The 24043-nt window shown below is 39.8% G+C and overlaps 1 protein-coding gene across 4 annotated transcripts in view; it reads left to right on the top strand.

Annotated features, from left to right (window-relative positions):
- The window catches only part of CEP55 (centrosomal protein 55), a 43103-nt gene extending 20142 nt beyond the window's left edge, over positions 1 to 22961 (top strand). For all 4 annotated transcript variants that reach the window (XM_050959533.1, XM_050959531.1, XM_050959532.1 and 1 more), the window contains 6 exons: positions 4458 to 4523; positions 8271 to 8412; positions 14299 to 14615; positions 16392 to 16463; positions 20625 to 20750; positions 22243 to 22961. In XM_050959533.1, coding sequence (XP_050815490.1) covers positions 4458 to 4523; positions 8271 to 8412; positions 14299 to 14615; positions 16392 to 16463; positions 20625 to 20750; positions 22243 to 22449 — 930 coding nt within the window. In that variant the 3' untranslated portion in view covers positions 22450 to 22961. The remainder of the gene's footprint in view (positions 1 to 4457; positions 4524 to 8270; positions 8413 to 14298; positions 14616 to 16391; positions 16464 to 20624; positions 20751 to 22242) is intronic.
- Positions 22962 to 24043: the final 1082 nt, after the last annotated feature.

Here is a 24043-nt window from a genome sequence, read left to right as displayed (position 1 = left end):
CACTCCACCCCCCAGCCCTGTGCTCAATGCATCAATGCACCCCACTTTCAGCTCAGTGCAGAGAGAGAGAGGAAGAGAATGGGCCAGAACCAGGGAGGAGGTAGGTATCCACCCTATGTGGGCCAGGCCGGGATCCCAGACCGGCAGCAGGCTGAGCGGGGCCGGTGGCTGGGACCCCAACTGGCAAGGGGTCGGCAGCCAGAACCCCAGACTGGCAGCGAGCTAAGCGGGACCGGCAGCCAGGACCCTGGCTGGCAGGAGCCAGTGGACGGAACCCCAGATCGGCATCGGGCTGAGCCACTCAGCCCGCTGCCGGTCTGGGGTCCTGGCCGCTGGCCCCGCTCAGCCCGCCGCCGGTCTGGGGTTCTGGCTGCCGGCCCCTTGCCAGCCAGGGTCCCAGCCACAGGCCCCGCTGCCAGCCTAGGTGAACGGAACCCCAGGCCAGCAGCAGGCTGAGCAGGCTGGCGGCATAAGATCAGCATATTGATTTAATTTTAAATGAAGCTTCTTAAACATTTTGAAAACCTTGTTTATTTTACATACAAGGGTAGTTTAGTTATATAATATATAGACTTAGAGAGAGCTTCTAAAAAACGTTAAAATATATTACCTTTAAATTAAAGTGAATAAATGAAGACTTGGCACACCACTTCTGAAAGGTTGCCGACCCCTGGTCTAGATCAATCCATACTGTGAATTGATCCTCCCTTCCACTCTCATTTAACAAGTGGCCATGTCATTCATAAGTACGTTGTGTGGCAATCACCCCCTCCTCACACACACAATCAACGAGCCCCATCCCCACCCAAGCACGTTCATAAAAGTACTGTTCTCCTCCTACCACTGGGCCTTTGAGGTTTATGTATTTGTGCTCCTTGAAGGGGGCAAACTATGTGCATGTGAGTCCCATCAGTGGCCTCAACACAATGCGGAAACCCCATTCTCTCAAAGCCAGCAATTACTTCAGGAATATATTTTATGCCTGCCACCTTGCTTAAACCATATGCCTGATTGCCTTAGAAATCTCTGCCGTTGCTTTAGCACCTGTAGCAGTCTGGGGTAGCCAGCTTCCAGGCAGTTATGGTAACTCACTTCTGGACTAATCGCTGTCGCCATTCATGTCAGGATGAGCTGCTCACAAAGCTCCAGAAATGTAGCTTTCTTCATGTAAAAGTTCTGGATCCATTGCTGGTCATCCCAGGTATGCATGACTATGTTATCCCACAAGTCTGTGCTTGTGTCCCTACTCCAGAAGCACCAGCCTACATCAGAGGTGTCAATGGCTATACTGACTGTCATGAGAAGCATCAGTCAGTTCAAGTCTGCCGTGTCTGTGGTGGTGGTGTCGTCCGTAAGCTCTGTCAGGTGCCTTTTGTGGATCAGAAAACACCACCAAAATGTCCATCAGTGTCTCACAGAAGCTCTGCCTGTTTCCTGACACAGGAATGAAAGCCCAAGCAAGAAGAGTTCTTCCAAAGCTGTCTCCACCATGGTGCTGGCTCTGGTAGCTGTGAGTGCACAGACCAAAATGACTGCTCAGCAGGAAGTGTTGGCAGGCTGTTCAAGCTTCCTGTAATGTGCAGGGTGAACAGTCAAGTTTTTCCTGCAGTGCACCATGGTCTAGAGTGGCCATATTTTGGGAGCATGCTAGGGAGTGGGATATAATTGGTTTGACTCAGGTTTACTTGCTGCAGTGTGGACACCAGAGCCCCAGGTTTGAGCCCAGGTGAGAAAATTCTTAACATAGGGTTAACAATCAGTATAGACGCTTAAACCTTGAATTCTCTAACCTAAGGTCTGCTGTCTTGAGTCTCAGTAACCCTGGGCTCACGTTGCAGTGCAGACATACCCACAGTGTTCTCAGGTGCCAGCAAGACATTGACAGAGCCCAGTTCTCATTTGCTTCCAAAGTAAAAATACCACTGCCACCTATCCCTGGGCCTAACAGATCAGCTCCTGGATGAAAAGTAACATGCTTAATCTGAATCAGAGCAAGATGGGTGAGAAGAAAAGTAGTATTTTGAATACTAATCATTATCTTAGTATAACAGTTGATTGAGGAAACCTGCCCTTCCCTGGCACAACTCATAGTTTTGGGATCTTTGTGGACTCCTCACTGAACACTTGGCCACTGCTTCCATAAATGCAGCTTTCAATCCACAGCGGACCAGTAGCTTGTACATAACTTGGCTACAGTCCTATGTCTTCATGCCCTCCAGTCTGGGCTGCTGCAACTTGATACTTTTAGGGGTAAGCACACAGTCCAAATGCTTTGGTTAGATGCAGCAGCCTGCTTCCTTTCTTCTGGAGAATGTGACAATGGATCCAAATATCTCTGGTTTAAGTGTTAAATTCTAGTTAGCGTCTCTGCCACAAAATGGGAAGGATAGAAAGAAGGTGACATTTTTTTGGCTGCCTCCAGGGAAGATACTGTTTTTGAATTGGTCTTGTTTAAAGAATTAATGCTACATTAAGTGCAGCATAAATCTTCAATGGAAATAACTAGCAACAGACTTTGTCCCTGTAAAAAGCTATTCTATTTAACAACAAACCTGATCTGCTGAGGATGGCAAATCCAAAGTAAACATCTGTTGGAGAGCGAGGGCAAAGAAACTTTGTGGCCCACGAGAGCCAGTTTTTAGTGTCTTTAAAGCTGTATCATAGCCCCAAGAATTATTCTGTTGCTAATCTGTGTTAGCTTTCCTGCAGAGCCGCAGCTGAGAGATCGACTTAGCTATGAGTTATCAGAAGGATTCCTACTTCCTTAATCTTAAACATAAAGTATGAGGGGGCAGATAGGAGTGGAATAATACCCCACCCATTATATGACCTTTCCTGTCAGTAATCGTAAAACAGTACCCCACATGTTCTTGGCTGGCTATTCTAAATGGAAACAAGACTATCACAGAAGCAATTGTTGCCAAAACACGGGATTGTTTTATCTGTGGAGCAGGCTGATTACCAAAATAACTTTTTGTATTAATAGAAGTATTCTTCTTTCAAATAGTCATAAATAAATGAAGTGCAAAAAAGGTAAACTTAGACTTTTTGATTGGGTATCTTCACAAGCTTGAAAATGTATTGTAATGCCTCTTACAAATGCTAGGTGGTGTAAGAGTAGCATGTATAACATTAGGAAAAAATGAGCAAACACTTGTGTTCAGACATCATAGATACTGAGTTCTCATATTTATAGAAACAAGAAGTTTTTAATCAAAATACATCTGTAACAAATATTCAGGATTTAATAAAAGCAGCAAAGAGTCCTGTGGCACCTTATAGACTAACAGACATATTGGAGCATGAGCTTTTGTGGGTGAATACCCACTTCGTCAGATGCATGTAGATCTAATGTTATGCTTCATATATACAGAATAGCTTCTAAAAGTTCTAGTGCTTGCATTCAATATCTCACATTCTGTGGCTGCAGAATTTGTCCGAAAATTTATTCCTTGTTGCAGAAATGTGCTGCAGAATCTAGAGGTAGATTTTTCAAAGACATAAATTGGATTTAAGTGTTCTTACATATTTTACCTCTGTCAAGGTCCCCTGTACCTTTTTTAAAAAAATAGCTTCTAGCACATGTGAATCGGAAGGTTCTTCAAAATATGAACACTGTAAACTAATGCAGTGATGCCTATAAACTCTGAAACTGCTGCTGGTGGTTATAGTTGGGTCTTAGCCCTGAAACTCTGACGCTTTAAATGTCAATGCTATTTGACAACTGAACATTTTTAGAGAAACACCTAGCTAATTATGCCCATTCTCCCTTGCCTTTCTTCCCTCTCATTCCCACGATCACATACTGGCTCCCATGCCTTCCAATGTGTTAAGCCCCTACATAGCTGATGAAACCTCCACCTTCCCCCAGCGGTTCTGAATTATCAGTAAAAATCTGCAAGATAGTGACAACTTTACAGCAGAGAAAAATTCAGCTTAATAACAAGAAACAGTTTACTGACTTATTGATTTCCATATTGAACTTAAACCATCAATTTTCTTAATTTACCCCAAGCTACAGCACAATATAGCAGTGCCACAGAAACAAAGATTAGCTATCTTTCTAAAATGCCCTAGCTCAGCCAGAAGTTGTGGGCTTGATGAAGGAACTGAAGCAAAATTCTATGGCCTGTGTTTTATAGGAGGTCAGACTAGATAATATAATTTTTTTAAAAAAAAAGGTCCGTTCTGGTCTTAAAATCTGTAAAACTAGGGTTCCACCACAAAAATTAAATCAACTTGCAGCCAAATACAGGAGGGTGAATCAAAAGGTTTGATATTTGGAACACTCTTGTCGTTATAAGAGTATTTCTTTGAGCATCTTCATGATATCAGAATTACATATGTTGGTTTTTAACTCTGACTGTAAGTGCTTCTTTCTTACACGACTGTAAGATTAGTTGAGAATACACTTTTTTCTAGAGGAAAAACATTAACACAGTCTTCTTTGTCTGCAGAAAGCTGTAATGAACTGCACTGCATCACCAAGTAATCTTAATGAAGTTGAAAAACAATTGAAAGATGTAAGTTTCCTTTATAACATTCTAAATGTATATTCACTATTGTAAGTATCTCCATGCATGACAGTGTAAACAATACATAGCACACTTGAAAGGGAAATTGAAAGACCTATTTCTATATGAAAATATTAAACCCACAATTGTTAAAAGTAACCCTTAAGGTTATTATAACTGCAAGGTGTAAAAACAGTGTGCTATTTTTGCCGTTTTACTTTGTGCCTTTAGCAACATTATGTGTATAGTCAGCTTCACTAGTTTTGTGGTGCAATTGTATTTCAGGTTTCCTGTACTGTTAGGATGCCACAGCTCACATGTTTTTTTCCAGGCTTTGTCATTGGTTACTTGCCAGTAAGAGACGCACCAAAGCTGAGAACAAAGAAGCAGTAGGCCACCAGGAGCAGAAAGGAAAAAACAGGGAGCCTGAGCACTTTTAGTGTTGATTTCAGGCCTGCCCAAAATACATCAATAGGAGAGTAGAACAAACCTTTGCAAAATTTGTCTCTTTATTTAAATAAAGAAATCCAGGCATATAAGGGTACCCATCAGAAAATAGCTCTGAGCCCGTTTAAAGAAAAATCAAGTTAATAGTGATCCTTTACAAAGGAACTAAGAAAATCATTGCCTTCTCACAATGCAAAGACAAACTTGCTAAAAACTTATGGGATCTTCTGATGGGTCCTTGGAAGCATTCCATCCTGGAATGTTACATGTTATCAAGGATGGTGAGGAGTGGAAGCATCTTCAGATACTATGTTTTGACTTTTATTTAAAGTGTTCTTTTGTTCAGAGATGGTTAGGGCAGCAAAAACCCAATCTGTTGGGTTTTTTCACTCCCTCCCCATGAATAAAATGGAGGTAAGTTTATACCCTTCTCACCCCCCAAATAAGTACTGTGCTATTGCTACTTTCTAATAAGGCCTGGTCCACACTACAGCGTTAAATCGATTTAAGGCTGTACCCGTCCACACTACAAGGCACTTTAAATCGATTTTAAGGGCTCTTAAAATCGATTTCTGTACTCCTCCCCAACGAGAGGAGTAACCCTAAAATCGATATTACTATATCAATTTAGGGTTAGTGTGGACGGAAATCGAAGTTATTGGTCTCATTCTTTTACTGAGCTACCCAGAGTGCACCGCTCCGGAAATCGATGGTAGCCTAGGACCATGGACGCACACCACCGAATTAATGTGCCCTAGTGTGGACGCGTAAAATCGATTTTATAAAACCAGTTTTATAAAACCGGTTTTAATAATTTCGATTTTATGCTGTAGTGTAGACAAAATAGGTGTGGTACCATGTCTATTAAGACTTCATTTGGCTTTTCCAAACTATACTAGAGTTAAAACATTTAATCTTTCCCAGGATGTCTTGTCTGAGATCTTTGAGTCAGTAGGGGCGTGCACACCCTTGTAACTATTTTTACAATCTTTACATGTTGAAATAATGTCACACACACATTAAACTTCACCTTTTAACATTTAGTATGCATTGTTATGAGCTGCACTATAAAATAAGCAACCCTTGGCTGATCTTGACAGGGAAACTCATCTGTACTGGCTATAGCAGTTTACTGTAGCTATCTTAATCTTAGAACATTGCATCACCTATTTCAATTTGTTTGGAGAATGTTGTATATAGGTATCTTTGCAGTATTGCCAACGAGCAGCTGATTGGTATAAGCTTAGGACCTAGACAACTGAATTGTGTTAACACAACACACACTTCTAAATATTATGTTAGTTAAATTCTGTAATCTCCCACCTTCATGCATCCAGTGGCTTGTGCTCCCCATTGCCATGCTGGAGCTTCCACATTTATCTGACAAATAAAATATGCAGGATTTTAAAATATTGTGCACAGAATTTTTATTTTTTGGAGCAGAATTTTTAATATTTTGGCACATAATTCCCTCAAAAGTATTATATAGAAAATGTTGGTCTCAATATTGGCAAACAAGCTTCTATGGGAGATAATTATGTAAGTGAAGAAAATATTCTTTATGGCAGGGAAGATGTTGTCAAGGTTTTTTCTCCCACTTTGAACTTTAGGGTACAAAAAGTGGGGACCTGCATGAACACTTTTAAGCTTAATTACTAGCTTAAATCTGGTACGCTGCCACCAGCCAGAATTTAGTGTCTGGCACACTTTCTGTTCCCCCAAAACCTTCCCTGGGGAACCCAGACCCAAACCTCTTGGGTCTTAAAACAAGGAGAAATTAACCATCCCCCTCCTTTTCCCCCCTAGACTTTCCCTTCCCTTGGTTGCCTTGAGGGGCTTCACACCGATCCAAACTCCTTGGATCTTAAAACAAGGAAAAATCAGTCAGGTTCTTAAAAAGAAAGCTTTTAATTAAAGAAAGAAAAGGTAAAAATTATCTCTGTAAAATCAGGATGGAAAATGCTTTACAGGGTACTCAAATTTATATAGACTAGAGGGACCCACCCCCAGCCTTAGATTCAAAGTTACAGCAAACAGAGGTAAAAATCCTTCCAGCCAAAAGACACATTTACAAGTTGAGAAAACAAACATAAGACTAATCCGCCTTGCCTGGCTACTACTTACAATTTTGAAACCTGAAAGACTGATTCAGAAAGATTTGGAGAACCTGGAATGATGTCCCGTCCCTCTCAGTCCCGAGAGCGAACAACGAACCAAACAAAAAGCACAAAGACTTCCCTCCACCAAGATTTGAAAGTATTTTGTCCCCTTATTGGTCCTCTGGTCAGGTATCAGCCAGGTTCACTGAGCTTCTTAACCCTTTACAGGTAAAAGAGACATTAACCCATAACCATCTGTTTGACAGATGTGCATGTAGGAAAACTTGAATCCTGTAGTTTCAGTACTCTTGTTCTTCATCTCATATTGCAATATTTACAGTACAGACTTTTCACTTAAAGAAATTAGTAAATGGGAGATGTTGCATATCAATATTTAGTGCATTAAAAAGCAAATACAATTTTCATTAAACCCATATTGTTAAATCTATGAGAGAGAGCTGACACCTTGAAGATTGGATATGTTGGTATATATGGATCATTTAATGTAATCTGATAACATGAAATGTTTTGGGGATCTCAGTTTACATAGTTAAATCTGTGAGTAGCCTTCTGCTGTTAGCATGAGTTTTAAAATATGCTCATCTTTTAATTTACTACTAATCTTTCATTTGTATCCTCCTCCACAAGGAAAATACTTCCTGAATGTTTGGGGACTGTTTAGACAAGGTGCATTTTGTATATTACAGCTTGAAAAATCCAGAGTTCTCATTTTTGCAGACTTTTTTAAGTGGAACATTGTTTCAAAAATGGCTTGACATAAACTTCAGCTTCGGTTTATTCTGCACTCAGGGACCATTATTTAAATTAATTTTTCCAAAAAGTATTAGTTAATAGTTCTTTCATTTTAAATTAACTCCTTAGTCTCTGGCTTTAAGAAGCCTTTTCTACTCCAGGAGATAAACTAATCTGTACTAGCACACCCAGTACAGATGTAGATAAATTCAAACTGTTGCACTGAAAAACTACAATCTAACATTAAAATCTTCAACAAACTCACTTAACCTTTTCCATATGACAGACAGCAGAAATGTGAATATAAAATTGAAATTACTCAATGCAGAAAAGTTACTACATCTTGCAGACTCGAAATTAACTAGCTTTCCTTGGCTGTATTTTTGAGTATTGGAAAGAAAATGGGAGGATAATGTTCTAAAAATGTGACTAATACCATTTTTTCCCCTGCATGAAGGCTCTGGAGAAAAACCAGCAGTGGCTGTTATATGACCAGCAGCGAGAGGCATATGTCATGGGACTGTTGGCAAGGATCTTTGAACTTGAGCAGCAGTTAGAAACAGTTAACCAACAGCAGGCAAAAGAGGCCACTGCAGAAGGTATTAATCTAAACTTTCCTTCAAAAGTGGACAAAAATCATAAGTTTTATTGTTTGCAGTGTTGCTATAGCAGTATGGTCCCAGAATACGAGACACACAAGGTGGGTGAAGGAATATCTTTTAATGGACCAACTTCTGTTGGTGAAAGAGACAAGATTCAAGTGCCACGGAGCTCTTCTTACCAGCCCTGAAGAAGAGCCCTGTTGCACTTGAAAGCTTGTCTTTCACCAACAGAACTGGGTCTAATCAAAGATTTTACCTTGTCTCTTAAGTTATATTATGACATTTGATAGAATAAGTCTGAGAATTGATACAAGAAAATCCTTGATTTAATGATAGAATTTAAGCATTTCCTAATCATTTCAGTTCCTTCTTGCTGAAAGATGAGGAAAAAGATTGTACTTACCAGAGTTACAAGAGTTCATTGTTATCTAGCTACACTCAAAACTGAATGCTCCAAATTTCTTTCTATTCAGTCTGCTACAATGTATGCCAAGAAAACTTTTATTGCTCAAGGGTAAACTTGCGATAAAAAGTCAGCGATCCGACTTCTAGGTGGACTTTTTCTTGACGTTAACTTGTTATCCTTTTTATTTGCATAAGTAGTAGTCTTTTATGTAAACATCATTATGCCACCTATCCTGCACATTACACTCCTAACCAGTGTTGCAAATTCATTAGAGTCATTGCTTAGGTATGGATTTATTTTTCCAAAATACACATTGTAAAAGATGACTCATAGGAAGTGTTTGCAGATTGAAGACCTAACAATTTTTACAGCACAAAAAAATTCTGTAAAATGGTGTTGACCATCTTCCATTCACCCGCAGTTGCATGATCTGAACCTCTAAAAATCTAGGGTGGGCTATGCCTCAAACATAGACGCAAACCAAGGTTTTAGCCAATGTACTAGATACTTGATGATTTGTGACACCGAATCATATGCCACTTCTACTAGCAACCAAATCAGACACTTTTGACCTAACCTGTCACAGGAATGAAACTGTGCCAAACACATAACCCACTGAATGGATTTTTTTGGCCTGAATGGGGTATTTAGAATCTGCAGGGGTGCAGCAAGTTTCTAGACCTCATTGTTGCAAAGAAAACACTGAAACTATGAACCCAGTTTAACTGTTGTATTGCTTTCTCCGACTTTGCAGGCAGCTTGAAACAAGGGAGGTATGATGTTAACTTTCCTTTATTTTCTTTCCAGTTAAGCTCCCTGAGATGTTGACTCTAAAGTATTAACTTTTTAAATATCAAAAAGCGATTTCATTGTTTTTTGTGGATGGAATGAGGAAGAGTTTGGGTAAAACCTGTGGGGCCGGGAATTAGGAAAGAAAGGAGTGAGGACTCAAACATGGGGTAGGGAAAGAAATAAAGAAGAAAAATAATGCTGTTCCTCAAGGAGAATAATCTTCCCAATAAATGATGCTAAAGTACTGAATCAAGGATGCCACACTTCACCTACTGATCTTTGTGCAAACATCTACTGCCATCACTTGGAAATCTACTGTGATTGTGTAGTCATAAACAATCCCCTTCCCCCCACGCACACCATCTCATAAAACAAAGTCTAGCCTTCCCCACAGAGCAAGTCTGATAATCCCTATCATTTTTCCCTAACCATGCTCCTGTAATAGTCACGCTACTCCTTCCTATTACTGCAATTAGATATCCCAGGGTACACACTGCCACTTGATGAGAGCTCCACTCTGTACACTTGTGTTTTGGGAACTGCTATCTCAGGCTGCTGTCTTGGCTAATGAGCTAAAGGACATGGACTGGTATAAATTTTGTAATCCTTTGCTGGAAGCAGCACTTGCCTTTAGTATCTATAACCAAACATTGGGAGTTGCAGAATTGCACTGCTACAGCTTTTAGAGAAGCCAGCCAGGGCAGTACACCTGTTTTGGGGGAAAAGAAAAGTGAAGTGAGAGTGAACAGGGCATCCATGGTAGATCTCATTCAGTCTGACTTATATTATGTACCTGTCTGCCTTGCATATGCAGGCTATAGTGGTTTACTGCTCTGTGGCAGGAAAACGTGTATGAAGATGAAGCCAGTAAAAAATAAACTGACTGTTTTTGAGAAGCTACATGGGGTGCTTCCAACCAGATTCTCCACGCTATTGGTTTCTGTGGGCATCAGTGAACATGCACTTGATAAAAAGAACCTGTCCCTCACCAAGAGGAGGAGGACCTTGTTTCTAAAGGGGCTAGTGCTCTACCTGAGTGAAAAAGGAGCAATGAATAGACTGAAATATGTGGTCAAGATTTGGGTGTAGAATTATCTGAAGAGATCAGCTGACAAACATATTGGAGAGGGAAATACAGGAAGAAATAAAAGTCAAGGAATTATATTCTACAAGTGACATAACTATAAAACTTTATTTTGTTAGGATGCCCATATCCAACCCATCAAATGAATAGCTTTTTTTAGGTTTACCTATTATTCTTAGGAACTACTTTGCTGGGAAGCAGTAAAATTGGCTATCTTGCAGGAAGAGACCAGATACTTGATAAACTACAGGGCAGGAGGGATGTTAGGAACACAGCACTGTTTCAGACAATAGTTAACTGATATCCGTTGCTGTGCGGCTGATCAGTTAGAGAGGTAAATGAGTGCTGATGCAAGAGAATGGTCCAGAGTCAGGAGTTGTGCAGTTTCCAATATATCTCAAATTTGACATGGAACTGGGGCTGCCAAAATATTTGGAACCAAAGGTCACTAGACTGTTCTCTGCCTACTTTCCACCTGCTGCATGTGCCATCTCTTCCCATTGATCAAATAACCAAGCAAAACTAAGAAATTGCTTCACCATGATTCTCTTTAACTGCAATTCGGGGATGCCTTTTCCTTGGTTTAAAAACAACTCCTGGATGTTAATCTGCAGGGGTGAGTTTAGTGTTGATCTCTTACCGTTGTTTACGCTCCCTGTGGCATGTGTGTTATAGTACAGAGTCCAAAATAAAGGCAGCACCACAGGAGAGCTCTACATTACCTTTGCTTCAAACAGATGTTCTCATTGACCCTTAGTGCTCCAAAGCAAGGTCCTTAAAAGTAAAGCCACTAGCAGAGAGAGATTAGGGCCCTCCTATGTGTTTGCACCCAGTCTATTTTCCTAGCATAATTGAAATGTGAACTTTAACTCTTGTAATGAAAACATAATGGCTTCTTCAAGTCATCAGTGGAATATTATCAGGGTCTGTCACTAACCTATACTGCTACATAACCTGGTCAATCCAAAGACAGTTTTGCTTATTAAAAAAATGTGTATATTGATTCAGGTCTTTTAAATATTAACCAGTAGTTCAGATACCAGTAAATAGTGACAATCTGTTTTAAAAAACAGTAAACCTGTACGTGAATTCTTGGCATTGTATAAAATAGTTACACTGCACACAGATTATTTTCTGCAACATATCCAAATTTAATTTGGTTTTAGATTGAACAAATTGTGCCTGTCAAAAAGAAATTCAGTTTTTATATGAGAGACCAAGCAGAGTCCCTAAACACAGGGTTGATTGCAGTATTTATGAAAAGTATTTTGGTTAGACTACCTGAATACACTTGACTCCTTAAAAGCATTCTATCAATACTACACGCTACTAGGAAACCTGACTTGAGTATTATGAATACTACACTGGTGTTCTGTAGTATCCACTTTCCTGACCTAAACATGCCACATCTCAGTTTTTCAGGATTTTTCTGTTCAATATAATAAATTACATGGATAATTTCCTATAATTCTGCCTTTCATTTGAACGATGTATTTACAAATCATGCTACTAAATGTTGACTGAGTAGAACTAAATAAATATTGGAGTAGGTTGGCAAGTATTGAAAAATCCATTAATCAGTGGTGAATAAGGGACTTACACAGTTGTGCCTATAACCTTAAAGATGTGAACCAACAGTAAATTTATGTAACATACTCTTCAGTCAACTTCATTGCTACTCTTTTCATAACTTTGCTAAGTTGGATCGTAGTGAAATCAGCCATGTATTGATTTCATTGGTGCTATTCAGGTCCCTATGGGAAGCAGTAAAATGATTGGTCATGTTAATTTGATGCTGCTGCTTAGAAAGCTTAAGAGTGGCATTAGACACAGGCATGCAGGATCTATTCACTGGAGAAGAGAATCCAGGAAGTCATGGTATCAAAACCCCCATCTCTTTAGTAACAACAAAGCCCTGGATGAGGGGAGAAAAACAGCTAGCAGGGACTGGAGTTTCACTTTTATAAGATTCTGACTATACATGTCAGAGATGGATATAATAGAACTCCCAACCAGAATCCAGGAACAGCATCCTTATAAAAACAAATCCCTCCCTCTTTCTATATTGCTGAAGCAGCTGTCCTGCCCAAAGCAAACTTAAACTAGGAATTGAAAGATCCTCATTCCAGGCAAATAGGCAACTTTGCACAGTGAGTGGCATCTGCTGCAGAAAGTAAATTTTAAATAAGATAGTTTTCTAGCCTTTATCCATGATGAGAGCCTTCCAAAGTCAAACCAAGCTAGAACCAATGCTATGCTCTAGTCTTCAGGCTGCAGGCAGACAGCTTTAGTGCTGTTATTGAGCTTCCATACGTGTAGGTTTCAATTGCTGGTTTTGTAAGTCTTGGAGGGCAGCACTGAAATTGACAGTCAGGTCAACTTCATTCTGCAGAGGCTGCTGTTGGCAACCATAAGCCACAGCAGAGGATGGCATTGGGAGTGCTCTGAGGAGGGGCCTCCAGATGGACCCTGTGAAGGGGAGAAGTGCACTTGCAGAAACTCCACCCTTGAAGCAGCCAAAAAGCTGAGGGAAGCTTAGGGTACTGGAGAGCAATTCCACCCCAAATCACAGCAGCATATGTAAAGCAGAAGAAAACCTTTGCCCTGTTAAAAACCAAAAGGTCAAATACATTTCAGTAAACAGATTAGATTACTACTGTGGGATTTGTTAAATATCAACACATATTGTTTATACCGTATAATCAGCCTGAATAGTAAGTTACATTTTAAAACAGTCATTAAATAGAAAACTGATATAGCTAAATACAATGTGCACTACACAACTCTCTTTATTTTTTTTCAGTTACAGAGGATATGGCTTTCAGGGGCAAGAGTGTGGCCACACCGGTGTTTTCACCCCTGGTTAATAAGCCTTGTTCTTGGGCCACTAGTTTCTGGTGTACTTTTCAAGCCCTGACTTAAGCAATAGTCATTGGCTAGGAAGCTGGCACTTACAATCAAAGAATGTATTCTGCACTGCAGCGGTGGAGATCACAAAGGCACAAGATCCTTCAACTAGTGTCAAGAAACTGAGGGTGTATAATCTGAAGAGGGCGGTATGTGATAGCCACTAGGTGGCCTGGCTCTCACACTGCCCTGTTAATGCTAACCTAGCAGTTAACGAAAACCTAAACTGTGAGAGTTTTGCAGCTTCTGTATTCTGTATCAGGACTGAGAATCCAGTGTTGATGGTGCGTCCCCCCTCTTGCCCCCGCACCCCGTGTATAGGAGCTATACGAGAGCTATGAGAGGCTGGGGGAGAATTTCTCCAGCACTGGAGTTGCATGGAGCCAACATAAACAATCCAACATAAACAGTCTGCCCTCACAAGCCCTGCCATGTAAGAGTTGGTGGGGATGTGTCTCTAGCACTGAGCACTATAGGGAGTCTGGGTTGTTATGATGCTATCATAAGTTAGAGCATCATCAGAAGCTATTCTGACTTATACTGGGGGTTGATCTGGGCCTTGCAGCATGCTAGAATCCAGAGATCATATAAGTTGCATATAGTTACCCTAAGGTATGGCACAGAATCTAGCCTAGTGTCATTAAAGAAAGAATACTTTAGAAAACCACTGTTTTATGATTTCTGTCTTGTGAAGGTTACCTTCAAGAAGAAAAACAAAAATATTATGATCAGCTTTTACTGACTGCCAAGAATGATCTTGACACTGAAAGGCAAACTATAACCCAGCTGAGATCTGAACTTAATGAATTCAAAAAGAAATATGAAGAAACAAAACGAGAAGTAATGAGTTTAAATAACTTATTGCAGTCACAACACAATGTTGCTACGCAGACTCTAGAAAATGAAAATAAAATCAAAGGAGATAAGATACAGAGGTTAAAGGAAGAGAATGAAACTACCAGAGAAAAGCTCAATGAAGAAAAGAAGAAGACTGAAGATCTCTTATCTCAGGTAAGTGGATCTAGTATGTGAGTTTAAATATATTAGCAAAGGATTAAATTAAATATATTTTCAGCTCCTTAAGCACAAAAGAGGGTCATAATGGTCTGAAACTATTTTACTCTGTTAAACATTATCTGCTTTCTGCAGACATTTAGGGCTAGTCTACACTAGGAAATTAGGTCAATATAACTATGTAACTCAAGGGTGTGAAAAATCAACACCCCCGAGCAAAGCATTTAAACCAGTTTAACCCCTAGTGTAGACAGTGCTATGTTGACAGAAGAATTCTCCCATCAATTTAGCTAGCACCTTTCAGGAAAGTGGCATAGGTAGTGTCTACACTGCAGTGTTTTAAGTGTAGACAAGCCCTTAGAGCTCTCGCTCTCTCTCTTTTTTTTTTAAATGATTAAAGGTGATGTCATACTCTGCAGATTGTTGTTTTGGATTTGCATCAAAGCCCTCATGAAATCTTTTCTAGCTAGCACGTTCTTTACTACCACCAATTATTAGAATCTTTAAAAATCCACCAGATACAATTTACATACAAATGTAAACTTTTATGAAACAAATGCCTGTCCATCTATTTCTGTCCCTTGGAGAGAATACTTCACAGCAGCTAACCTGGTTCCAGTGTCTAAGCTCAGTGATTCAGTATCCTCCAGTGTTTACTTTACTAAAATCTCTTGTTGCATATTGAATGCTTAAAGCACCTATCTCGTTTCATACACTGTGCCCCGCACTGTAGTTTCTGAGTGCCTTTTGGCACAGCACTTCACTGCTTTGTTCTAGCCCTTTTTTCCCCCCGGTGGGAGCATTGCTTGTGAAAGGACAGTAGTTTGCCAGAAGAATCAGTTAACGTGGTTTCTATGGATTCCACTGATATATTTTATGAAAAGCTATATGCCTACACCATACATCTCATGGGCACAATGGATAAAACAACAATTGAGTAAGACTAAACTTTTTGTAATAGTCATTTTGCAAAGCACAATTTAAATTGCCTGATTTTATTGTGTCTAGATTATACTTTGGCTAGCCCTGTTGACATGTTTTCATCCGTATCAGATTTTAGGTATTGTAAATTGGTTTCCTTGTACAGGACACAGCACTACTTGTACTGCCTGACTGCTCACAGCTGGACTCCATTTGAACCTTAGGTCAGAAGGAACTATGGTCCTGATTCAAACTGTACATAAGGTCCAAAAGGAGGCAAATCTGGATATTGGCCAGGAATCTGGGTGTGAACCTGGACAAGCAAGGGAGGTGCTGAAGTAGGCAACTGCAGCCCTCTTGGCATCTGGATTTGGAGGGGCCAAGGGAAGTCTTTAGAGTTTAGCTAATTCTTTAAGGCTGTAAGAGTTACTAGAGCTAAACTGCTTGTTGGTATCTGCTGCTGCTTGTGGCTATTACCCAGATAATTAGAGGAGAGGAATATTTGCATGTGGCAACATGGAATTAATTTCCTGGATTCCGAGGGCCTGATGTACAGCCTGGTGAAGTCAATAAGCTTTCCGTTGACTTAAATAGATATTGATTTGGATCCTAATCACCTAGAAAAGCTTTCAGGAAACATGTTTCCCTTCTGTGTGACTTCATTTCACTGAAGAAGAGTGGAGAGAAGTTCCATTGGCTTGGATACTAGTATGAGAGATTTCCTTGAGCACTGGAATATGTAAACTCCTAGTTAATCCTGTTTTTTTTTTTTTAAGTTAGTCGTTCTTTGAGATTTAATAATTACTGTATGTAGAAGTTATTGGTTACAAGTGCCTTCTTTCCACATTATAGGTCCAATTTCTTCATAAATCTTTGTTAAAACAACAAGAAGAACACACCAGGATAGCTTTGTTGGAACAACAGGTACCAAATTACATTCTAAAGTTTTAATTGATTTAATGAGTTATATTAATGAATGCATGTGACTCTTAAAATCCTTAAATTTTATTATGCACATAAGGTTTTCTAAAATATGACATCCTCAAAGTGCATGTTAAGAACTGATAGTTGATAGCTGATAAAAGCAGCAATTCATTCATATTCTAATGTTGGAGCTTTCTCAATATAATGCATGTGAGAACAAAGTTCAGATATAAATGTGAGACTTGCCTGACAGGAGGCTGCAGAACTTCTACATGAATTTTTAGTTCCCCAGTTAACCTTTATCAAAGTATTGTTGTGGTAGATTTCCCCACATGTAGCAAAGTAATCTTTGTCTTTCATATTATTGCTGTACTCTGTAGTAGGTTATTAGTGGTAATTTCAGTCTAATTACAGGCTTACTGATTACATGCAGGCTTTGGATAAAATCACTTTTGCTTTAAAGCTGTTCTGAAATCATATGAACACTTCCTTACAACCTTAAATCTATGCTGTTTTATAAATAAACTCTATTTCAATAGACAAGCTCTCCTTCCAACCGCTCTAAATAAATAAGCTCTTGTTCTGACTGTTCACATCACTGAACTATTTTGTCAGAGCAAATTTGTAACAAGGAAAGGAGCTAGAGAAATTTAATACAGTAATTTAAGCGGATGCTACCAGGCCTATATAATTAATCGTCAAACATAAACATGTGAACTATACTATGTCAATTAAAATGAAAATCTAATATTCTATCTTTAAAACATCAATTAACTTCAGCACTCTCTAAGCACAGACAAACTAAAATGTATCAGAGGGTAGCCGTGTTAGTCTGGATCTGTAAAAGCAGCAAAGAATCCTGTGGCACCTTATAGACTAACAGACGTTTTGGAGCATGAGCTTTCGTGGGTGAATACCCACTTCCTCAGATGCATGTAATGGAAATATCCAGGGGCAGGTATATATATGTGTGCTAGCAAGCAAGCTAGAGACAACGAGGTCAGTTCAATCAGGGAGGATGAGGCCCTGTTCTAGCAGTTGAGGTGTGAAAACCAAGAGAGGAGAAACTGGTTCTGTAATTGGCAAGCCATTCACAGTCTTTGTTCAGTCCTGAGCTGATGGTGTCAAATTTGCAGATGAACTGAAGCTCAGCAGTTTCTCTTTGAAGTCTGGTCCTGAAGTTTTTTTGCTGCAGGATGGCCACCTTAAGGTCTGCTATAGTGTGGCCAGGGAGGTTGAAGTGCTCTCCTACAGGTTTTTGTATATTGCCATTCCTAATGTCTGATTTGTGTCCATTTATCCTTTTCCGTAGAGACTGTCCAGTTTGGCCGATGTACATAGCAGAGGGGCATTGCTGGCATATGATGGCGTATATTACATTGGTGGATGTGCAGGTGAATGAACCAGTGATGGTGTGGCTGATCTGGTTAGGTCCTGTGATGGTGTCGCTGGTGTAGATATGTGGGCAGAGTTGGCATCGAGGTTTGTTGCATGGATTGGTTCCTGAGCTAGAGTTATTATGGTGTGGTGTGCAGTTACTGGTGAGAATATGTTTCAGGTTGGCAGGTTGTCTGTGGGCAAGGATTGGTCTGCCACCCAAGGCCTGTGAAAGTGTGGGATCATTGTCCAGGATGGGTTGTAGATCCTTAATGATGCGTTGGAGGGGTTTTAGCTGGAGGTTGTATGTGATGGCCAGTGGAGTCCTGTTGGTTTCTCTCTTGGGTTTGTCTTGCAAGACTCCACTGGCCATCACATACAACCCCCAGCTAAAACCCCTCCAACGCATCATCAAGGATCTACAACCCATCCTGGACAATGATCCCACACTTTCACAGGCCTTGGGTGGCAGGCCAATCCTTGCCCACAGACAACCTGCCAACCTGAAACATATTCTCACCAGTAACTGCACACCACACCATAATAACTCTAGCTCAGGAACCAATCCATGCAACAAACCTCGATGCCAACTCTGCCCACATATCTACACCAGCGACACCATCACAGGACCTAACCAAATCAGCCACACCATCACTGGTTCATTCACCTGCACATCCACCAATGTAATATACGCCATCATATGCCAGCAATGCCCCTCTGCTATGTACATCGGCCAAACTGGACAGTCTCTACGGATAAGGATAAATGGACACAAATCAGACATTAGGAATGGCAATATACAAAAACCTGTAGGAGAGCACTTCAACCTCCCTGGCCACACTATAGCAGACCTTAAGGTGGCCATCCTGCAGCAAAAAAACTTCAGGACCAGACTTCAAAGAGAAACTGCTGAGCTTCAGTTCATCTGCAAATTTGACACCATCAGCTCAGGACTGAACAAAGACTGTGAATGGCTTGCCAATTACAGAACCAGTTTCTCCTCTCTTGGTTTTCACACCTCAACTGCTAGAACAGGGCCTCATCCTCCCTGATTGAACTGACCTCGTTGTCTCTAGCTTGCTTGCTAGCACACATATATATACCTGCCCCTGGATATTTCCATTACATGCATCTGAGGAAGTGGGTATTCACCCACGAAAGCTCATGCTCCAAAACGTCTGTTAGTCTATAAGGTGCCACAGGATTCTTTGCTGCTTAAACTAAAATGTGTCCTTTTCCCAACAATACATTGATCTCAATAGTTCTGTTCCTTGCATTTCCCTGCACTCCTCTTGCTGTCTAAACTTTCCTCCAGCTTTATTTTTTGTTATTCATATATTTTAAAGATACTAGAGTATGTGTATATAAAATTAATATGTGCACCCATGTACTGTTTAGAAAATGGTCATTGTGGTGTTGGGACCCAAGTTTAACAGATCACAATGTCAAGTTTGTAGTATTGATGTCTTTCAACGTTGTCTTTGTTTCACTTTGAGAAAAATATTGAGGTAGCACTTGTTTCTGTTTTCTAACCAAAGGTTGTGCCATATAGTCTTCCGTTATATGTTCAGAGTCAAACACTTAAGACTTCAAAATCTCTTCCTGCAGGCATACTGATTTATAGCAATGTGTAAAGAGAAACTGCACCATTTATACTGTTGTAATTTTGTACAGCAACTCAAACAGTCCTAAAATATAAATAAAATGTATTCAGCCCCTAACATTTAACAAAGTGAAAACCATCCAATCAATCAAAACAAATGGATGGAGGGAGGGTTGGAACCCTGAAACTCCTGGCCCATAGGAGTCTATGCTTCTACCACTGAATTTAGTGGAAACAGGCTTGCTGCTCAGGTTTTAGATGGTACTGAAAGGAGACAATGTATTAAAAATGCTAAAAGACTTATTTACATACTTGTCTTATGTCCTGATGGAAAACTGTTTCGTTCCCAAAGGATACTGTTTCGTTCCCAAAGCAGCTTTCAGCTATTTACTATCTAATGACCACGTAAGAAATAGTAATTGGGGGCAGAGTAAACATTGCTGCTTGCTGAGAATGTTATGCCTGAGGGAGTAACTGGTGTACTAAGAGGATGATTGATGTTTGTGGAACATGGGAAACTAGAATCAAAGGTCAGGATGCCCATTCTGGATACAGCTCTCCTTTTGATGGAACCTTAGAATAATATTGTTATCTTAGTACTCAGCTGATTTCTAACATCATTTAGCATATTGACACCATTTACTAGTGGTTGGATTAAATTCTGTCCACCTTCCTTAATGTTTGTAGAAGATGCTTTTCATCTGCTAATGGCCTATTGTTCTCGTATTTTCTATATTTACATTGTGCTTTGATTTTTTGACATCTATAAATCTTCAGTGGCTATGTGGCAAGTCTAGCTGTTACAGGATAGTATCTTGTGAAACTCCTTAGTCCTGCATCTCCTTAAAATTCTATATATTTTAATGGAAAGCATGGTCACAATATGCAAGCGCAGATGTCAGTGGTATTAATAGGAGTTATACACATGCAGTGCATAAAGCCAATGGCCTAATACTGTCCTTGAGAAGTGAGATACTTTTCCCACCCACATTGCCATGTTGTCATACTGTAGTCACACAGTGACTAATGCCATTTTCAGCCTCTTAGAGCACAGTGTTGTAGCTTAACATTTAATAGATTAATGTGCAACCAGTCAAAAATGGAAACTTATCTCCAATAGTAATTCTTATTCTGTAGTTCTAGCTCTGTAACTTCTCATTTTTTCTCGTCGGATTTACCAGATCCAAATGTGTACTGCAGATTTTGAGAATGAAAAGCTTGATCGCCAGAAGTTGCAGCATCAGTTGAATAAAGTTCTTAAGGAGCTACGCAAGGCAAGGGAGCAAATAACACGACTGGAGCCCTTGGTGAGTGCTGAATGACTTACAGCTGAATTCAGGCAGTCTGCCTTCACCAGGGGTCTTATTTCTGTACATATGCATGGAACTCCTATACGTGATGGAGCTGCTTGCACTCATCAGTGAGAGAATAAACCCCAAAGCCTGTAGATCACTCAATAGAAAAACTGAGGAGTAGGTAAGAGTAACTTAGTAAACCCCTGGCTTTGTGATTCTCATGAAGTTCTCCTTCCCCTGATTGTGTCTCCTAGACTAGAATTTTTTTGAAGCTACTTCTTGGTCGTGGTTTTGTGCATCCTTCTCTTCATTAGGTTCATTCGGTTACTTTAGATCACTTACATATACACAGTCTCCCTTAGCTGGCTGCTGCTCCCTCTAATTCAGTTACTACAGTGGTGGGTGGCTGTGTAACCCTAAGGTAAATAGCAATATGTGTTATGTGTCATTTGTCAGAGGCTGATCTGTTCTTCATTTTGCCACCCCCAGCTCCAAAAACCACTTGAGCAAGAGGGACTAGAAGGATGGCACTAGCACTGCAATAGTTTTATCTGAAGCCAGTTTAAGAGACTAATACCATGGCCTTTGCAGTCATGCAAAAAACTAGTGCTGCAGGCAAATGGCACTGGAATAAAAATGTTTGTTTTCCTCGAAAGTGCTCATTCCTTCATTCCCAACCCCACTGTAAAATGGTAGAACAGAACACTTCATAGGAAAGGGTAAAAGAAACCATATTTACACTCTGCTGTATCTTATCCTGAATGCTGTATTTTTCCCATGCTCCTGCAGGCCACGCTCTTCTTGTTAAAGCAACAGGTCTTGCCCTAAGAACAGCAGTTAGCTGTATACTGGTTGATGGGTGGGGAAGAACTATTCTTGTCTTTGGTATCGCAGTGCCCCTCAGCTTTAACAGGAACAGTGGTCACTTCTGATACACATTGTGGGGAATGGAACTGCTGCCAGGGAAGCTAGTGTTCTGTGCACCTAGAGCAGCAGTACTGCTAGGTGCAGGGGAGCAGATTACTAGCCAGCCTGAAACTTGCTCATTACAGAATATTGGGCTGCCATATTCCTGCAGCCTTGCACTTCAATGTTCAAGCCAGTGGCTGTGAACATCCGTGTGCTAGAAGCTCTTCAGAACAAGGTACTAATAGTTCAGCCATCTTTGGTGTGTACTCTTGGATTGTGCTCAACTTCTCTTGTTTCCCCACAAAATTGATATACACAATAATTTAAAGAGACATAAACTTGAAACTTAGTCATGTTCAAAAAGAATTTAAAGAAATGTTAGGAACTACAACTGCACTCAGAGCCCGTTAGCAATATTTGTGGTTGTACAGCTAATTGCATTGCTGTTTTTAAATGTTCTCTCCCCAAATGCTGTGAGTGTGCAGGACTTCACCTACTGGATACAACTGTGCTGTCAAATGCACCCTGTATAGTACACTTTAGGCTGCCAATTTTATGTGACTATAACGGCTTCAATTGAAAACTTTTTTTTCAGAAACTCCAAGAATTTGGACATACAGAGCCATCAAACGGTTTGCAAGCGGCATTTGAAGATATGTTGACAATAAAAGACAAAAATCCCTCACTGAAACGTTCAAATCTACTTGATGAAAGCTTTCTTGAGTGTCCCAAATGTAAAGTACAGTATCCAACAAGCCAGCATAGAGAGTTACTAGCTCATATTGATTTCTGTGCAGATTAAGCTCCAAATCGAATTGCATATGTATACTGCATTTTAAATGCAGCCAGGATTCTATCCTACAAAAGGAAAAAATGGCTTTTTAACTCCTTTTCTTTTTTTAGGTTGTATAAAAGACTAGCACATTAGTTTCATATTCCAATTTAACAAGAATGGAAAATTATTGTAATTTATTTGGCTTTGTATAAATATTTCACTCAGCATTTTTGTGAAAAGTTATCTGGAACCACAAGTTCAGTGAATGAGAATTTATCAGAAATAGGAATATTTTAAAATGGTAAACTACTGACTTTGTTTTTGCACTATTAAAGCTATGTATTGGGGCCAGTAGAAATAACAGCTAACTCCCATAAACCGTCTTCCTCTGTTTCCCATACCCAGCTACCTTGCTTCACATAAACAGGCCTCAAAATGAAGAGTGACATACTTCTAGATTCTTATAGCTAGAACCACCATAACTGAGAATAGCTGTATACATTTGGTTTTGGCCTAATACAATAGTTGCATTCTACTAGAGAATATACCGTAAACTGTTTTGCAAGAAGAGTTAAGATGTTTTTTCCTACTGATGGGTGGTGTTTTCAATGTGTGTCTTACTCAGCACTCGCTCCCTTGTATCAAACAATCTGGCATGAGCTAAGGCTGTTATGGAAATGGTGGTCAGTGAGCAAACTCTTCTCAAACCAATATTAAATGTGGAAAACAAATTTCTTCCCAGCAAATATTAGTCTACTGAAAAATTGGAAGCCCCAGTTTCAGAGAGCAACCAGGCACCTTTTTAGAAGCTGAAATATCAGTTTATTATGTTGAAGCACACTCCTGTTTGCACTTCTATATCCTACTTCTTAAAGTTGGGAAATGTAACTTACCAGAAAACCTGTTTTACTTCTCTGCGGGTTTTAAGAGTCCCTATTTTGCAAATGGAATATTAATAAAATGCAGTTGGGTTTCTCATTCTGAAGTCACTGTACTTATTTTATTTTTTTAAATAATAAGGAAAACTAATTAAGGCTTGTATGCTGGTAGCGCAAATTATTCCCTTTGCAAAACTGTCGCTGTTATTAATGTTTTGCTCTATTTAAACCTGCAATGGATTCTTCTATGTATGTAAGTAGAAATGTCTAACTAATAGTGCTTAAATACTAGATTCATCTTGAACTTTCTTAGAATTGTTTCTATTTTGAACAGTGGGGGTATTTTTATAAAAAGATTAACTTCTTACCACATACCTGTGAGTACCTAGGAACACAGGAATTGCCATAATGGATGAAATGCCATGGTCCATCTTGTCCAATATCCTGTCTCTGACAGTTGCCAGTACCAGATGGTGCAAGAACCCTATAGTAGGCAGATGTGGAATAAACTAGCTCAATGAAGGTCTCATCCTAATAGTTAGAGATGTGTCTTAAATCTTGAAGATTGAGGGGTTTTGTTCTTTCCAAAACTTGGTTTGCATTTACTGTTATAATGCTGGATGATACCATTATCCATCCCTTTGAATCTTACCAAGTTCTTGATCTCTGTGATGTTCTGCAGCTTAGTTCTCCAGTCCAATTACACATTGAGTGAAAAAGTATTGAATTTAATTTTCAATGAC

The sequence above is a fragment of the Gopherus flavomarginatus genome, chromosome 6 (genome assembly GCF_025201925.1).
Source record: "Gopherus flavomarginatus isolate rGopFla2 chromosome 6, rGopFla2.mat.asm, whole genome shotgun sequence".
Lineage (NCBI taxonomy): Eukaryota > Metazoa > Chordata > Testudines > Testudinidae > Gopherus > Gopherus flavomarginatus.
This window is presented reverse-complemented; position numbering and strand designations above follow the sequence as displayed.